Genomic DNA, 16,173 nt, shown 5'->3' on the forward strand with positions numbered 1-16,173 from the left:
GCTTGTGACCACATACTCCAAACTCTGCTTCTATATTCATAATTTTTTCTTCACCTGTGTGACCTCTCTCTGCTTCTCTTTTATAAGGACATTTGTGATTGTATTTAGGGCCCATTTGGATAATCCAGGATCACTGTCCCATCTGAAGACCTTTCATTCCACCACCTCTACAGAGACCCCTTTTCCTTATAAAATAGCATTAATGGGATCCAGGGATTAGGACCTGATATCTTTGGGTGGCCATCACTCAGCATACTACATCTACCAATAAGAAAATACGAAGATTGGGAAAAATGAAGTCATCACCTTTAGGTGAAGGGCATTTCCTATAAAGAGAAGCCATTTCTTGCCTCTCCTCTTTGTCATCGGGAAAAGGAGTGCTGCTTCCTCTCCTGGAAACCAAGGGAGGTAGATGCCAAGAGAATAATTCATTGGTGGATTTATAAGTGCCTACGAAAAGGGGAATTCTGATTCCACTCCCTGGTTACATACATGTCTGTGTCAGCCAGTGGCTCTGCTCCCCTGCACCTGGCATCCATGCAGAGAGGAATAAATTAAGGAGACAATGCAAGGTCAGGGGTAGTCGGATAGAGAGGGTCCACTCCCCTTCCTTGGACCATTCTCAATGGTTCTAGTTCCCAAAAAGCACAGAAAGGATTTCTCACACACCTGCAAGTCAGTAAGTCTAGGGTCTACAGTCTGGTTGGGAATTGCTGATGCATGGGCCAAAGAGGCAGGTACATTAAAGCTGTAGGGACCAATGCAGCCACTGGGGTTCATTAGGAGTCAAATATTCAACATATTACCAACATCTGGGGAAGCTGCTTAGAACTGAGACACTGTCAGAATAGCCTGTTGGAGCCACCACTCCTCCACATTGACTTCATAGGCAAAGAGCTAGAAGAACAACGTCGACCATCCATGGAGAGATAAGTAAAGACATCCAACCAAAGAAGAGCTTGGTCTACCTTATTCCTTTTTCCTCTCCACCTTAGCAACAGAGGAGCCAGGGCAAGGAGGTGGGGAGAGGGGGAGTGTGAAAGCTGATCCCAGGCGCCTCCATGACCAGCCAGCAGAACCCGCTAGTCTGGTCAGTGCTACAGGAGGGGAAGAGAAGAGCTTTTGATCCCACTGGGAAGGAACTTCATTAGAGCACAAGTGAAAGCAGTGACTTGGAAAAATAAAAGTGTTCCGTGTGTTTACCCCCACTTGATATTGAAACTTCCTAATAAACCCATTTTGTCTCTCAATCAAAATCACACCAGAGCATCGGCCTCTGCAAATCTGAGTGCCACCTTGTCTACCAAGTCCCTCCTTTCCCCCCACCCAGTGGAAGCCAGGATACCATTATACTAAACAGGTGATTTCCAAACTCCAGTCTTTTAAGGGTCACCTGCACGACTCCTGCCGTATTCTGTTACCAGTAAACATGACTGTTTCCTTTATAGTTTTCCTTTGAATTTACCCACTTTTTAACTATTTTCAAAAAAACTATACCTCAAACTATAATTGGAAGAAGGTAGTAATTGCCATAAATAAGCACAACAAAGGCAAATAAAGATGCCCTCAAATACTATGGCCTGAGATTAAGCTTCAGTCTTTTTTTTTAAATTCAATTAGCCAACCTAGTACATATTTCGTTTCTATTGTAGTGTTCAATAATTCATCATTTGTGTATAACACCCAGTGCTCATCACATCACGTGCCCTCCTTAATGCCCGTCACCCAGTTACCCCATCCCCCCACCCACCTCCCCTCCAGCAACCTTCATTTTGTTTCCCAGAGTTAAGAGTCTCTCATGGTTTGTCTTGCTCTCTTATGTCTTCTCATTCAGTTTTTCTTCCCTTAGCCTATGACCCTCTGCACTGTTTCTTAAATTCCACATATGAATGAAACCATATAAGTGTCTTTCTCTGATTGACTTATTTCACTCAGCACGTTCCATCCATGTTGATGTAAATGGTAGGCATTCATCCTTCCTGATGTCTGAGTAATATTCCATTGTATATATAGACCACATATTCTTTATCCATTCATCTCTCCATGAACATCTGGGCTCCTTCCACTGTTTGGCTACTGTGGACATTGCTGCTGTGAACATTGGGGTACAGGTGTCCTATCGTTTCACTACATTGGTATCTTTGGGGTAAATACCTAGTAGTGCAATTGCTGGGTGTCATAGGGTAGCTCTATTTTTAACTCCTTGAGGAACCTCTATACTGTTTTCCAGAATGGCTGCACCAGTTTACATTCCCACCAACATTGTAAGAGGGTTCCCCTTTTCTTAGCATCCTCACCAACGTTTCTTGTATCCCATCTTCTTAATTTTAGCTATTCTCACTGGTGTCTGGTGATATCTCATTGTAGTTTTGATTGTATTTCCCTGATGCCAAGTGCTATGGAGCACTTTTTCATGTTGCCATGTGTATGTCTTCTTTGGAGATATGTCTGTTTATGTCTTCTGCTCATTTCTTGACTAGATTATTTGGTTTTTGGGTGTTGAGTTTGATAAGTTCTCTGTAGATCTTAGATACTAGCCCTTTATCTGATATTTCATTTGCAAATATCTTCTCCCATTCTGTAGGTTCCCTTTTAGATTTGTTGACTGTTTCCTTTTCTGTGCAGAAGCTTTTTATCTTGATGAAGTCACAATAGTTCATTTTTGCTTTTGTTTCCCTTGCCTCTGAAGACATGTCTAGCAAGAAGTTGTTGTGGCCAAGATCGAAGGGCTTGCTGCCTGTGTTCCTCTAGGATTTTGATGAATTCCTGTCTCACATTTAGGCCTTTCATCCATTCTTGGTTAATTTTAGTGTATGATGCAACAAAACGGTCCAGTTTCCTTCTTCTACATGTCAGTCTTTGTTTAAAAAGGAAGATTAGCAAAGGTGATGGGCTAAAGCCATACCAGGATCACACTGAGACTTTCTTCTTGATGTAACTAGGAGTGAAAGAATTGAAAAAGGAATAACTTTCTCATGGGGTAATCAGAATTTATTCAACACTGTGACTGACTAAGGTATGAAATTCCAAAATCTCAAATGAGAGGAAGGCCATTCCAGAATATAAAGATACCATCAGGGGCACCTGGGTGGCTCAGTCGGTTGGGTGTCTGCCTTCAACTCAGGTCATGATCTCAAGGTCCTGCGATGGAGTCCTGTGTCTGGCTCCCTGCTCAGTGAGCAGTCTGCTTCACCCTCTCCCTCTGCCGTTGCCCCACCACCACCACTTCTGCTTTCTCTCTTTAAAATAAATAAAGTCTTTTTTAAAAATGCCATTAGTACATACCTGCCTCTGCCATCCTGCTAGCAGTTTTTATAACTACTTGGGAATTTATACTAGAAGATGAGATGTTAAAAGATGTCCCAGAATTTTATAGCATAAAATGCTATGAATGTGCCCTTTAGGACTCTTTCCTTCCAAGTGAGAGCAAAGAATTTATTGGCTCCTGTAACTGGTAGATCTGGTTCAAATACTTCCACCAGAGCTGTAGTGGGGGACTCAAATAATGTCTTCAGGGTGTTTCCCTCTCTTTCCATCTCTCCCTCTCCCTCCTTTCCTCTCTCTCTCTCTCTCTCTCTCTCTCTCTCTTTCTCTCTGTTTCCCCTTATCTGTTGTACATGTGCTTTCCACTGAGAGCAAGATACCTGTTCAGCAGCAAGACCTCTCTCTCCCCGCTCAGCAAACCCAGCAGATGGAGTCAGTGCTAATAGCTCTAGCTGCTAGGTCCCAGTGAGGATACTGAAAGGATGGGATGCTGACTAGGTTTCTGCACCCATCTTTGAACCAGTCCCCATAGCCAGCTGGCTGGACCAATTCTGGCCAGGTCAGAGTCACAGTCCCCCTTCCTGTGATAAAGGGCAAGAGAAGAGAGAGGTCTGAGAAGGAGGGAAGATGGAGAATATCACCCAAAGGACAAGGGATGCCTTTCCCACAGGAAGACAAGGTAGAGGATGCTGGGCAGACAAAAATGATAGGTGTTCACAACAAATGCCTTCTCTATACCAGGCATATGTAATTTGAAAAGAACCTAAAAGGTTACTTAATGATAATGACATTTAGAAATACAAAGGATCCCACCAAAAATAAATGAATAAATAAATAATAAAAAATACAAAGGATAGGGACACCTGGGTGTCTCAGTGGTTGAGCATCTGCCGTCAGCTCAGGGGATGCTCTTGGGGTCCCAGGATCGAGTCCCACATTGGGCTCCCTGCTTCTCTCTCTGCCCCTGTCTATGCCTGCCTCTCTCTCTCTCTCTCTATGTCTCTGCCTCTATCTGTGTGTCTCTCACGAATCAATGAAATACGATATTTAAAAAAATGAAAATACAAAGGGTAAATGTGTGTTGAATGGCTATTGTCTCCAGCACAGCTGACCTAGTCAGTGCCACTTCTTTGCATGCCAATCCCAACTTCAACACTGAGTCCCTGCACCTTATTGCCTAGAGCTTTCTCTGAACACTGAAGCCCACTTTACACACCCATTGGGAATTAACCACTCACCCCTGTAGCCCATAGACACAGTCGGATGGTAGACGGTGGATAAATCCCTTGGCTCCCCACCCTCAGATAAGGTGACTCCACATTGTTTTGTTCCCCAGAGTTCTCTGGAGGGGCTGAGCTCCAGTAGTACACTAATTGATAGATCCCTTTACAGCTTCCTTCTTTTCTCTGTCTCACATGTACTCCTCACTAGTGTTTACCGGGATGACCTGCTAAATAAACACCTTGTCCTTGAATTCTTGTCCCAGGGTCTGCTTCTGGGGAACCCAAGGTATGGCAACCAGTCAGGCACTTAGATAAGCTTTTTATTTGTGTTACCTCTGATCATTCTCACAATAATCACAATGACACTATTATTATGCTATGATATCTTAACAAAGAAATGGGGTCCTTGGTTAAGGTTACCCAGTTAGGAAACAGCAAAGCCAGGATTCAAAAGTAAGTACTTTCCAACACAGACTTATTGGCTATTCCGTGTAACCTGACACTTTACAGTATCTCTACAGACGTCCAGCTTCCAGGATCACTGTAAATGAACTAGAGAAAACATTGTTGTATCCTATAGAATTTAAAAGGGAAATGTGATGAGACACCTGGGTGGCTTAGTGGGATGGTGTCTGCCTCCAGCTCAGGTCATGACCCCAGGGTCCTGGGATGGAGCCCTAAGTGGGGGCTCCCTGCACATCGAGGAGTTTGCTTCTCCTCCCTCTGCTCCTCCCCACCTCTCATGCTTGTGCGCACTCTCTCTCTCTTTTTCTTTCTCTTTCTCTCTCTCTCTCTCTCAAATGAATAAAATCTTTTAAATAAATAAAATAGATTAAAATAAATAAAAGGGTAATGTGAGCTGGAGTCATGAGCCTTGCACAGAGTAGGAGCTCATTAATGAGTTATTCTACTGAAATAACAGGTGATAGTTTTTAGTTTCCAGGATGTTATTGTTGTTCTTTTCTGCCATCCTTGAAAACAAGAAGCTGCTCCTTCTCAGAAATAATTCTCCAATATAAAATGTTCCTAAACTCAATGTCAGTGACAGTCTCTCTGGATTATGGTAAAGTTATCATCTTCAGGGTGGGAGAAAAACTGGACTCAACTGAGCTCTATTTCATGTCAGAAGAATAATATATGTTGGTTTTTAGGGGAAAATATGACTTTAAAATATACAAACATTTATCTTAGCTTAGACACAGGTTTATCTACGAAAAAGGACTTAAGCAAAGTCTCATTTACCCTTTCCATTTTATATGTCCATGATTGCACATGAAAATAACCTTTCCATTATTTTAGGTAGCATATGCATAAAAGTGCAAACAGGCATAATGAAATGTCACTGAGATAATTGTGTAGCTGTCTATTTCCTGATTTAGTGGAATGAGCATTAAATCAAGAGTCAGAAAGCTGAATTGTGGGAGCTAATTATTTATCTTCTCTGTGCTCCAGGAGTCTTCTTTTTCTGCAAGATGAGGATTTTGGTTTAGGGATCACTGGCATCCTTCTAGCCTCCAAATTTTATGACATGCAAGGAAAAATATTTTTTCACTGCCAACCATATTTAAAAAGTAAATTAAGGAAGCTTGGAGAATCACACACTATATCCTATCTATCCGTTTATCATACATAAGCATCCACTCCACATGTGATAAATGACACAGAGGAAGTATTTCTGTGCCCAGAGTACAACCAAAGTTTCTAGACTGTGTCCTCATTGTAGGAAAGGCCTCCTGAATTCACTTCTTGACTCAATATTTTTCTTTAATCTAAGGTTGACCATGAGTATAAACTTTAGTGGATATTTAATGTTACATGACAAGAAGTTATTCTCATAAGACATTTTCATACTGTTGGTCAATTTAGATTGTGTTAAAAACACAAAACAAGGTTGCCTGGGTTGCTCAGTGAGTTAGGCACCTGCCTTCAGTTCAGGTCATGATCCCAGAGTCCTGGGATTAAGCCCCACACCAGGTTCCCTGCTCAGCAGGGAGTCTGCTTCTCCCTCCCCCAACCCATGCTCACTCGCTCTCTCTCTCTCCTAAATTAATTAATTAGTTAATTAATTTAATCTTTTTTAAAAGAACACGAAGCACAAAGAACACTGAGTTATTTTTGCAGGCAGGGAAATGGAAGGACTCAAAGAGGGTAAAAGAAACTTCATGCCTGAGCCAAATCAAGTCAGAAAGTAAGCATATCTCGGGGGTTACCAAATCCCCCCACCTTTATTGTCTAAGCTTATTTACTCAAATATCCTAAAGAAATGATTAATGCAGTCTAAATCTACATCTAAGTTTCCAGTGGTGCTCTCCAAATACTTTAAGTTATTAAGTCAAACCAAATGGCCCTTTTTCTTCTTCGGTGCTGCTTCTGAAAGTGGCAGCCATCACCTACTCAGCATCAGACCTCTAGGGAAGCCCAAGATCGTTTAAAAAAAAAAAAAAAAGGACCAAGAAATTCATCCAACTCCAGTCAGAGCAATATGCCAAAATTAAGCACAACTGGTGGAAACCCAGAGGCGTTGGCAATAGGGTGCTCAGAAGATTCAAGGACCAGATCTTGATGCCCAACACTGGTTACAGAAGCAACAAGAAAACAAAGCCCATGCTGCTCAGTGGCTTCTAGAAATTCCTAGTCTACAACATCAAAGAGGTTGAAGTGCTGCTCATGTGCAACAAGTCTACTATCCAGAGATTGCTCACAGTGTCTCCTCCAAGAACCACAAAGCCATTGTGGAAAAACCAGCCCATTTGGCCATCAGAGTCACCAACCCCAATGCCAGGTTGCCTAGCAAAGAAAATCAACAGACAGCTTATGTGCATGTTGTATTTGTGTTAATAAAACCATAAAACTACAAAAAAATGGCATTGTCTGTATTTGACCACTTTTGATTTATAAAAGAGCAATTTTGTGTCATTCAGCCTAATAATTTAAGTGTTTAAGGAGTATATTGCAGGCAGATATCCCAAAAGGCAAAGCACTAAAGGATGATTGGAGAGGAGAGTGAATCCCTAAGGAAAACTAGATAGGGCATCAATAAAGGATGGTTTTCATTGGTGGCTTACAAAACTCAGTTGTTGTTGTTGTTGTTGTTGTTGTCGTCGTTGTTGTTAATTTGTACGTGGCAGTTTTGAATCACAGATGCACTTAGAAGAGCTTTGCTGCAACTTCCCAGAAATCCATTAATTGTTAAAACTCCAAACTCTGCTTTTTTAAGTGAAACAAATATTACCAGGATAGACTAACAACGTGGTTATGTTTTTTGCTTTGCTTTGTTTTTAATGGTGAAGCCACTTGTAAAGAGAGAATACATTAGGTGGAGATTATCAAACCTTTTGGCTGAGCATTGCCCCTGATGTATTGTGGCAACTGATTGGCAGTGGATGAACAGATGAAATGCTCTTCCTAAGCTATGGGGACAGGTTACCTAGTAACCACCACATGATTAAATTCTGTTCACAGAGACTTGTTCTCTTAATTGGATGGAAAGATCTAAAGAACACAGCTGGAGAGAAACTGGAGCCATGGAGGACTGTGATAGGTATCAGTGGGCTTAATATCAGTAGTTCTAGCAGCCTTCACTTAAGGGCCGCGAGATAGGATTGAAACTTTTGTTAGAAATAAGAAGCAGCTAAGATGCCTACAGAGCTATAATTTTGTGCTTTTCTCACCCAGAGGAAAAATGAAGATAAAGTATGGAATGGAGCACATTTAAATGCAGTGCAAACTCCAAATGGTGTTCTAGTTCTGAGAATGATCACTTTCTATGTTCCAGATTATGTCTGTGCTCGGATATCAAACTTCCATTCCTTACTAGAACTCAGAATGGCCATTTGGGGTCAGTATATCCTGTTATCACTCTCTTTTATCTGTTAGGCACATATTGCTTTACAGAGAATTATGGTCATTCCATTCTCTGCTTTGACAATAAAATTTAGAGAAACCAAGTTCTAGGTCAACAATGAAGAAGATGTTTTTGACCATTAAGGACCTTTAGATAACACAATAATTTTTTCCTGTGCTCAAAAAAAGAACTCAGCATGCACATCACTAACTATAATTGAAAAATCTCTACTGAGGTGTCACTTTTAAAAATATTTTTCAGAGGGTGCCTGGGTGGCTCAGTCCATTGAGCATCTGACTCTCGATTTCTGCTCAGGGTCATGAGATCAAGCCCCACGTTGGGCTCCATGCTGGTGTGAAGCCTGCTCAAGATTCTCCCTCTCTCCCTCTACCCCCCTTCCCCTACTCATGCTCTCTCTCTCTCCAAAAGAAAAAGGACTTTCAGTTACACCTTATACTCCTTAAGTAAGATTTGTGGGTTAATATTGCCTCATTTTGGCTGCTTTCCTAACAAGGACTCAGCTTAAAACTTTCTTAAAGCCCCCTCTAGTAAAAACAAATTAATCCATTACTTCATAACATGCTAATACCTACTAGCTGCAACTTCTGCTTTCTCTTTTAGGATTAGAGGAATCAATAGCTACAGTATTTTGATTGGAGAATGGCACAGTCTCAAGCCTCTTCAGGCACCAAAACCTAAGAGATTTTGTCTTGAAACTGAAGTCAACACAAAGTTCACACATATCATGTGATTCTACTTTTATTCTGCCCTGTTATATATTTCTTTAAAATTTTTACCTAAATATTTATTTTTGTCCTTCAGGGACATTAGGGATTGAAATATGCTCATGATAACCCAATGAATGAAAAAATTATATTGGCCTTTTACATCTTTTTGCTTTTATTGTATTTATTGAATAACTTTTACTGTGGTGTTAAGCATGTCCAAACAGACAAATATGAGTTCCAAAAATCCTCTGAATCATGAAGCTAAAGATTATCTATAAATACATAGATTAAATGGACACCTAATAATATAATAGGCTTTTAATGTAAAATAAAATGCAATAACATGAGAAAATGCTCTGCATCACTTGCCATCAGGGAAATACAAATCACAACCACAATGAGATACCACCTCACACCAGTGAGAATGGGGAACATTAACAAGGCAGGAAACCACAAATGTTGGAGAGGATGCGGAGAAAGGGGAACCCTCCTGCACTGTTGGTGGGAATGTGAACTGGTGCAGCCACTCTGGAAAACTGTGTGGAGGTTCCTCAAAGAGTTAAAAATAGACCTGCCCTACGACCCAGCAATTGCGCTGCTGGGGATTTACCCCAAAGATAGAGATGCAGTGAAACGCCAGGACACCTGCACCCCCCATGTTTCTAGCAGCAATGGCCACAATAGCCAAACTGTGGAAGGAGCCTCGGTGTCCATCGAAAGATGAATGGATAAAGAAGCTGTGGTCTATGTATACAATGGAATATTCCTCAGCCATTAGAAATGACAAATACCCACCATTTGCTTCGATGTGGATGGAACTGGAGGGCATTATGCTGAGTGAAATAAGTCAATCAGAGAAGGACAAACATTATATGGTCTCATTCATTGGGGGAATATAAATAATAGTGAAAGGGAATAAAGGGGAAAGGAGAAAAATAAGTGGGAAATATCAGAAAGGGAGACAGAACATGGAAGACTCCTAACTCTGGGAAACGAACTAGGGGTGGTGGAAGGGGAGGTGGGCGGGGGGTGGGGGTGACTGGGTGGCGGGCACTGAGGGGGGCACTTGATGGGATGAGCACTGGGTGTTATTCTGTATGTTGGCAAATTGAACACCAATAAAAAACAAATTTATTATTAAAAATAATAAAATAAAATGCAATAAATAAGCTATATATTTTATGTATTAGACAATATATTATGATATATGTGAAAGATAGTTTACTTTACTCATATTTCCAGTTCCATAGGGCTTAGAGCTCCTCCAATAAAATATAGGCTTAATTGAGTGGTTTTTATTTATTTTTTAAATATTTTATTTATTTATTCATGAGAGACACAGAGAGAGAGGCAGAAACACAGGCAGAGGGAGAAGCAGGCTCCACACAGGGAGCCCAATGTGGGATTTGATCCCAGGACTCCAGGATCACACCCTGGGCCGAAGGCAGGCTCTAAACCGCTGAGCCACCCGGGGATCCCAATTGAGTGGTTTTTAAAAAGAAAAGCCACCTGCCATGGGACGCCTGGGTGGCTCAGTGGTTGAGTGTCTGCCTTCAGCTCAGGGCATGATCCTGGGTCCCGGGATTGAGTCCCATATCAGGCTCCCTGTGTGGAGCCTGCTTCTCTCTCTGCCTGTGTCTCTGCCTCTCTCTCTGTGTCCCTCATGAATAGATAAATAATTCTTTTTTTAAATTTATTCTTAAAAAAGCCACCTGTAATAAAGGGAATTAAAGATAAATAGAAAAATAGGCTATGAATAATTATTGCAACTGAGCATAAATCTTAGTTTCAAGCTTCCTATCAGCTAAGAAAAAAATGGAAGCCCAATAATAAAAGTAAGCATGCCAATTCATTAGGGAAGAAAAAGATTTTCCTTCTAAAATACATAAATTTCCAGATATCAATAAAAAATACACCATTGGAAAAAAATTTTAAAGATTTTATTTATTTATTCATGAGAGACACACAGAGAGAGGCAGAGACAGAGGCAGAGGGAGAAATAGGCTCCGTGCAGGGAGCCCAATGCAGGACTCGATTCCAGGACTGTGGGATCACGCCCTGAGCCAAAGGCAGACGCTCAACCACTGAGCCATTCAGGTGTCCCACACATTGGAATAATTTAATATGAAATTTATATTTCAATATACAATAAAAGGTCTTTAAGAATGCCAAGTCTCCAAGTCTATTGCACCTGGTGGTGATTCCCCACAACGGAAGGGTGTTTCTGGGAACTACCATAAGCTCATACTGGCTGCATGCATCTGCCCATGATCATGGATTGCTTCCTGGGCATAGCAATCAAAAAGGATCCTCTTTTTCTTATTTATACACACAGAGTGAAAGCCAAGGACAAATTAAACCGAACTTATAATATGTTCTCTGCTAAAATTGGAGAGAAAAAGTAAATTATTCAAAGAACTGGAACAAAATACTTAAATAATGAAATGAGGATGGCTTCCATTGAAGTTGGATACCAAGCAGTGTTGTCTCCAGAACCCTCTCCCAATCTTGGAGATGTTTTCCTATTCCAAAGCAGTATCTACTTTTCATCTTAAAATTTGCTTTCATAAAGAGGAGGTTGGCATTACTTTTGTGTGAATCAAATTACTGTGTTACCTCTCCCAGGGGTGTTTGCCCTTTAAGTTTTAGTTCTGATTCAATTTAACAAATGCTTACTGAAGGCCTATTATATGCAAGGTATTTTCCAGATGCTAGTAGTGGAATAAAAGGCTTCATGTTCTTTTTTTTTTAATAATACATTTATTTTTTATTGGTGTTCAATTTGCCAACATACAGAATAACATCCAGTGCTCATCCCGTCAAGTGCCCCCCTCAATGCCCGTCACCCATTCACCTCCACCCCTCGCCCTCCTCCCCTTCCACCACCCCTAGTTCATTTCCCAGAGTTAGGAGTCTTTATGTTCTGTCTCCCTTTCTGATATTTCCTACCCATTTAAAATGCTTCATGTTCTTAGATATTTCAAGCATCACTGAATAGGTAGGCAAGAGACTTTTCATTCTCTGGGTAACATCTGAATCTCTGCCCCTGTACCCTTCTAAATGACCCTTCTTGTTGGGGCCACAGAGCCATCACACATATTTACAAATTCTTCAAATTCTTAATCTAATTTTCTCCTTTCCCTAGTCTTAGAGAACCAGGAGTTCAGATGTTACTGTAGTTGAATTCCTGGCTTATTCCCCTTTCCTTGTCATAGGATTCCTGACTTACTCCCTTATGTCTGAATTTTTCTGAAACCCCAGCTTTTCCAAGACAGGGCCTCAGACAAGGGAAAAACTATTATTTGTTGAAAACCTAGTTAAAAAAAAAAAGAAAAGAAAACCTAGCTTTATTTTCCAGGCAGTGTACATATTAATCCTTGCAACTACAATATTAGTGGCATCATTTATATTTTCGAAAAGAGGGACCTGAGGCTCAGAGAGGTTTCCAAACAAAAATTAAGCTGGCAAGTGGCAGAAAAAGTTCCACATACTGGTTCCAAAGCCAGTACTTTTTCCATTTCAGCAGCAGTTCTCAAAGGGGGTGCAATTTTGCCCCTACACTACCCAGGGGGAAATTTGGTGACATCTGGAGACATTTTTGTCACAACCAGAGGCAGAGTAGGTGGGTTACTACTGTCATCTAGTGGGTAGAAGCCATGGATGCTCTCAAGCATCCTACTATGTACAGGGCACCTCCCACAACAAAGAATTCTGCACCCAGCCAAGTGTCAGTGGTGCCACGATGAGAAGGCAGAGCTACATTACAGAATGCCCCGTGCCTTATTCTGAGCTCATTTCCAAGGATCCAAAGGTAGGTAACTCCACACAGTTTTCCGGAGTGGCTGCTCCAGTTCACATTCCCACCAACAGTGCAAGAGGGTTCCCCTTTCTCCACATCCTCTCCAACATCTGTGGTTTCCTGCCTTGTTCATCTTCCCCATGTCTCACTGGTGTGAGGTGGTATCTCATTGTGGTTTTGATTTGTATTTCCCTGATGGCCAGTGATGCAGAGCATTTTCTCATGTGCATGTTGGCCATGTCCATGTCTTCCTCTGTGAGATTTCTCTTCATGTCTTTTGCCCATTTCATGATTGGATTGTTTGCACTGGGTGTTATTCTATATGTTGGCAAATTGAACACCAATAAAAAATAAATTAAAAAAAAAAAAAGGTAGGTAACTGCTTCAAAATTAAATTGTAGGGATCCCTGGGTGGCTCAGCGGTTTAGCTAGCGCCTGCCTTCAGCCCAGGGCCTGATCCTGGGTCCTGGGATCGAGTATCGCATCAGGCTCCCTGCATGGAGCCTGCTTCTCCCTCTGCCTGTGTCCCTGCCTCTCTCTGTGTCTCATGAAAAAATAAAATCTTAAAAAAAAAATCAAATTGTAGAAAGCCACAGATCAAACAACGCCTGTTCATCCTGCAACTGTCTTCCCGCAGAAAGAAAAACAGCCTGGAGCCTTAAAATGAAAATGCCAGGTGTGGAAAGAGATGGGGGTAGAGCTCTGCAGGTAGAAAGGAAATGCTGAGCTCAAAACTCAAGACGTGAATATACAGATTTTTTATTTTCCATCCCCAGGGGTTTTCACTTAGCCAAATGTTCACGCACTGCTTTGAAATTTAACTCTCTGGACCTGGTTAAATGTTACCCTGACCTCAACCAACATTTGCGTTTGATTTTTCCCCCCGCCCCCCCCGCCCCGGGACCCGGGGGACATGGATGCCAGATGAGGCCGCCTTGCATCCCGCTCTTCCCGCAGGGACACGACGTGCCCGGTGCTGGGGGCCCCGTGGACGACAAGCTGGACCCCCGGGCCACCCTCCCGCGCTCCGGTCGCATCCCCCGCGGCCCGCCCCTCCCCCGGGTACCGCGCCTCCCGGGGGGCGGGGCTGCGGGAGAGCACGTCCCTGCGCCGTGACGTCACAATCCGGGCGCCGGGGCCCCGGCCCTTAGCAACCGGCCTGGCGACGGTGTCGTGCGGCTGCCGGCGCGCGCCGCCCGGTGTGCGCCAGTCCTCTCCGGCGGGGGCTGGCCGGGCCCCGGGAAGGTCCGAAGGGGGCCCGGGGGTCCTCACGGCGGCGGCAAGAGGATCTAAGCATGGATGGCAGCCGGAGAGGTAAAGGGAGCTCGCGCGGGGCTGGGGTCCGGGATGCGGGGCGCGAGGCTCGGGGCGCGGGTCCAGGCCCCCGAGGAGTCGCCGCTGCCGACCCCGGCGGTGCCCCGCGCACGCGGGAGGCCTTCCCTGCTCAGAATCTGGTCGCCTGGACTCGGGGACATGCAGCTTTTTTTTTTTTTTTTAACCTCCGTGGCTCGGAGGCGGAGGAACTAAATTTGGTCTTTGGAGACCCACCTCCCAGAGCCCCCACCTCTCCTCTCCGCAAGGACCAAGCTCAGCCCCCCCCCCCCCACCCCGCCATCTCTTCCTGAACGCGGCAGTAAAACATCCATGTCCTAGACAGTTCTTGACATTTAAATGCAGATAATATATAATTTCCTGGCGTCGTTTAAGTAATCCGTAAAGACGAAATCATCTTTTCTGTAACAACCACCTCCCTCCCTGTAACACAGGTAACCCAGGGATTCTCTTTAAGGGTAATGTGTGTGTGAATAGGAATCCCCTGGGAATCATGTTGAAATGCGGATTGTGATTCCGTAGGTCTGGTGAGGGCTGAGACTTTGTATTTCTTTTCTTTTTTTTTTTTCTTTAACTTTTTATTTATTTATTCATGAGAGAGGCAGAGACACAGGCAGAGGGAGAAGCAGGCTCCATGCAGGGAGCCCGACGTGGGACTCCATCCTAGGACTCCAGGATCACACCCTGGGCCAAAGGCAGGTGCTGAACCACTGAGCCACCCAGGCGTCCCAGATTTTGCATTTCTAAAAGCTTCCGAATGATGGCAGTGCTGCCGGCCACAGTTTAGTGGCAAAGGCCTAATCCGTCGTCACTGTGTACACCTGCACTTTCCTGAATACTCCCCGGGGTCAAGTGGACATCACAGTGGAACTCTTGGGGCCGTACAACTTTTAAAGCTCTATGAATTGGCTCAGTCCAAATAATTTGCATTTTTGCATCTTCTGAGCAAGTGGAGTTCTTGCCTCAAGCCAGATAATCTCCAGATACTCCCCGCTCCCAATTACCTGTTTTAAAAGTATCTTTATGGGCAGCACGGGTGGCTCAGCGGTTTGGCGCTGCCTTCAGTACAGGGCCTGATCCTGGAGACCCAGGATGGAGTCCCATGTCGTGCTCCCTGCATGGAGCCTGCTTCTCCCTCTGCCTGTGTCTCTGCCTCTCTCTCTCTGTGTGTGTCTGTCATGAATAAATTAATATCTTTAATTTTTTAAAAAAGTATCTTTAAATCAAACTGCTAGATGGTTCCCTGCAAGAAGTCTTGCTTTGAATATGAGTGTGACTTTATTATGTAATCACTGGTCGAAATAAGTCCTGTTCTGAATAGAGGAGATGACTATCCACTGATAGCAAACTGTATATTCTGACACTCTCTCAACCTAAATTCCAGAAGAAGCAAACCAACATGCTTTTATGGTTTTTTTGTTTTTGTTTTTTGTTTTTTGTTTTGCTTTTATGGGTTTTTTTTAAGAAATTTTGCCACATAAGCTACCTTTGCTGTGTATCAGAAACAATTTTCAAGTTATCTCTTTGTAGGTATTAGCCCCATTGTCCAGCAAATAAACTAAGATCATAAATAACTTGCCACGGTCACAGTAAGTGGCAAAACAGGTTTTATATCCAGATGAGGAATGTGAAACCGTCAGGCCATTGTTTTTACTTACTATCCTGTGGCAGAGATGTATGTAAAATTTCAAATATACAGGCATACCTCGGAGATACCAGGATCCGATCTGCTGCGATAAAGCAAATATCTCAATAAAGCGAGGCAAATGAATTTTTTGGCTTCCCAGTATATATAAAAGTTGTGTTTACCCTACACCGTAGTCTATTAAGTATGCAATAACCTTATGTTTAAAAGAACAATGCTCATACCCTCATTTAATAATACCTTATTGCTAAAAATTTCTAACCATTGAGCTTTCAGCAAGTAGTAGTATATTTACTGGTGGAAGGTCTTGCATTGCTGTTGATGGCTACTGACTGGTC

The 16,173-nt window shown here is 42.8% G+C and overlaps 1 protein-coding gene across 10 annotated transcripts in view; it reads left to right on the plus strand.

Annotated features, from left to right (window-relative positions):
* Nucleotides 1-13,985: 13,985 nt before the first annotated feature.
* The window catches only part of SPATA7 (spermatogenesis associated 7), a 39,977-nt gene continuing 37,789 nt past the window's right edge, over nt 13,986-16,173 (plus strand). For 5 of the 10 annotated variants that reach the window (XM_026012512.2, XM_026012514.2, XM_072762190.1 and 2 more), the window contains exon 1: nt 14,001-14,172. In XM_026012512.2, coding sequence (XP_025868297.1) covers nt 14,154-14,172 — 19 coding nt within the window. In that variant the 5' untranslated portion in view covers nt 14,001-14,153. Of the gene's footprint in view, nt 14,173-16,173 lie in introns of all 10 variants that reach the window. The other 5 variants (XM_026012513.2, XM_072762195.1, XM_072762197.1 and 2 more) reach the window with 5 other exon arrangements.

Source organism: Vulpes vulpes, chromosome 6, assembly GCF_048418805.1.
Source record: "Vulpes vulpes isolate BD-2025 chromosome 6, VulVul3, whole genome shotgun sequence".
Taxonomy (NCBI): domain Eukaryota; kingdom Metazoa; phylum Chordata; class Mammalia; order Carnivora; family Canidae; genus Vulpes; species Vulpes vulpes.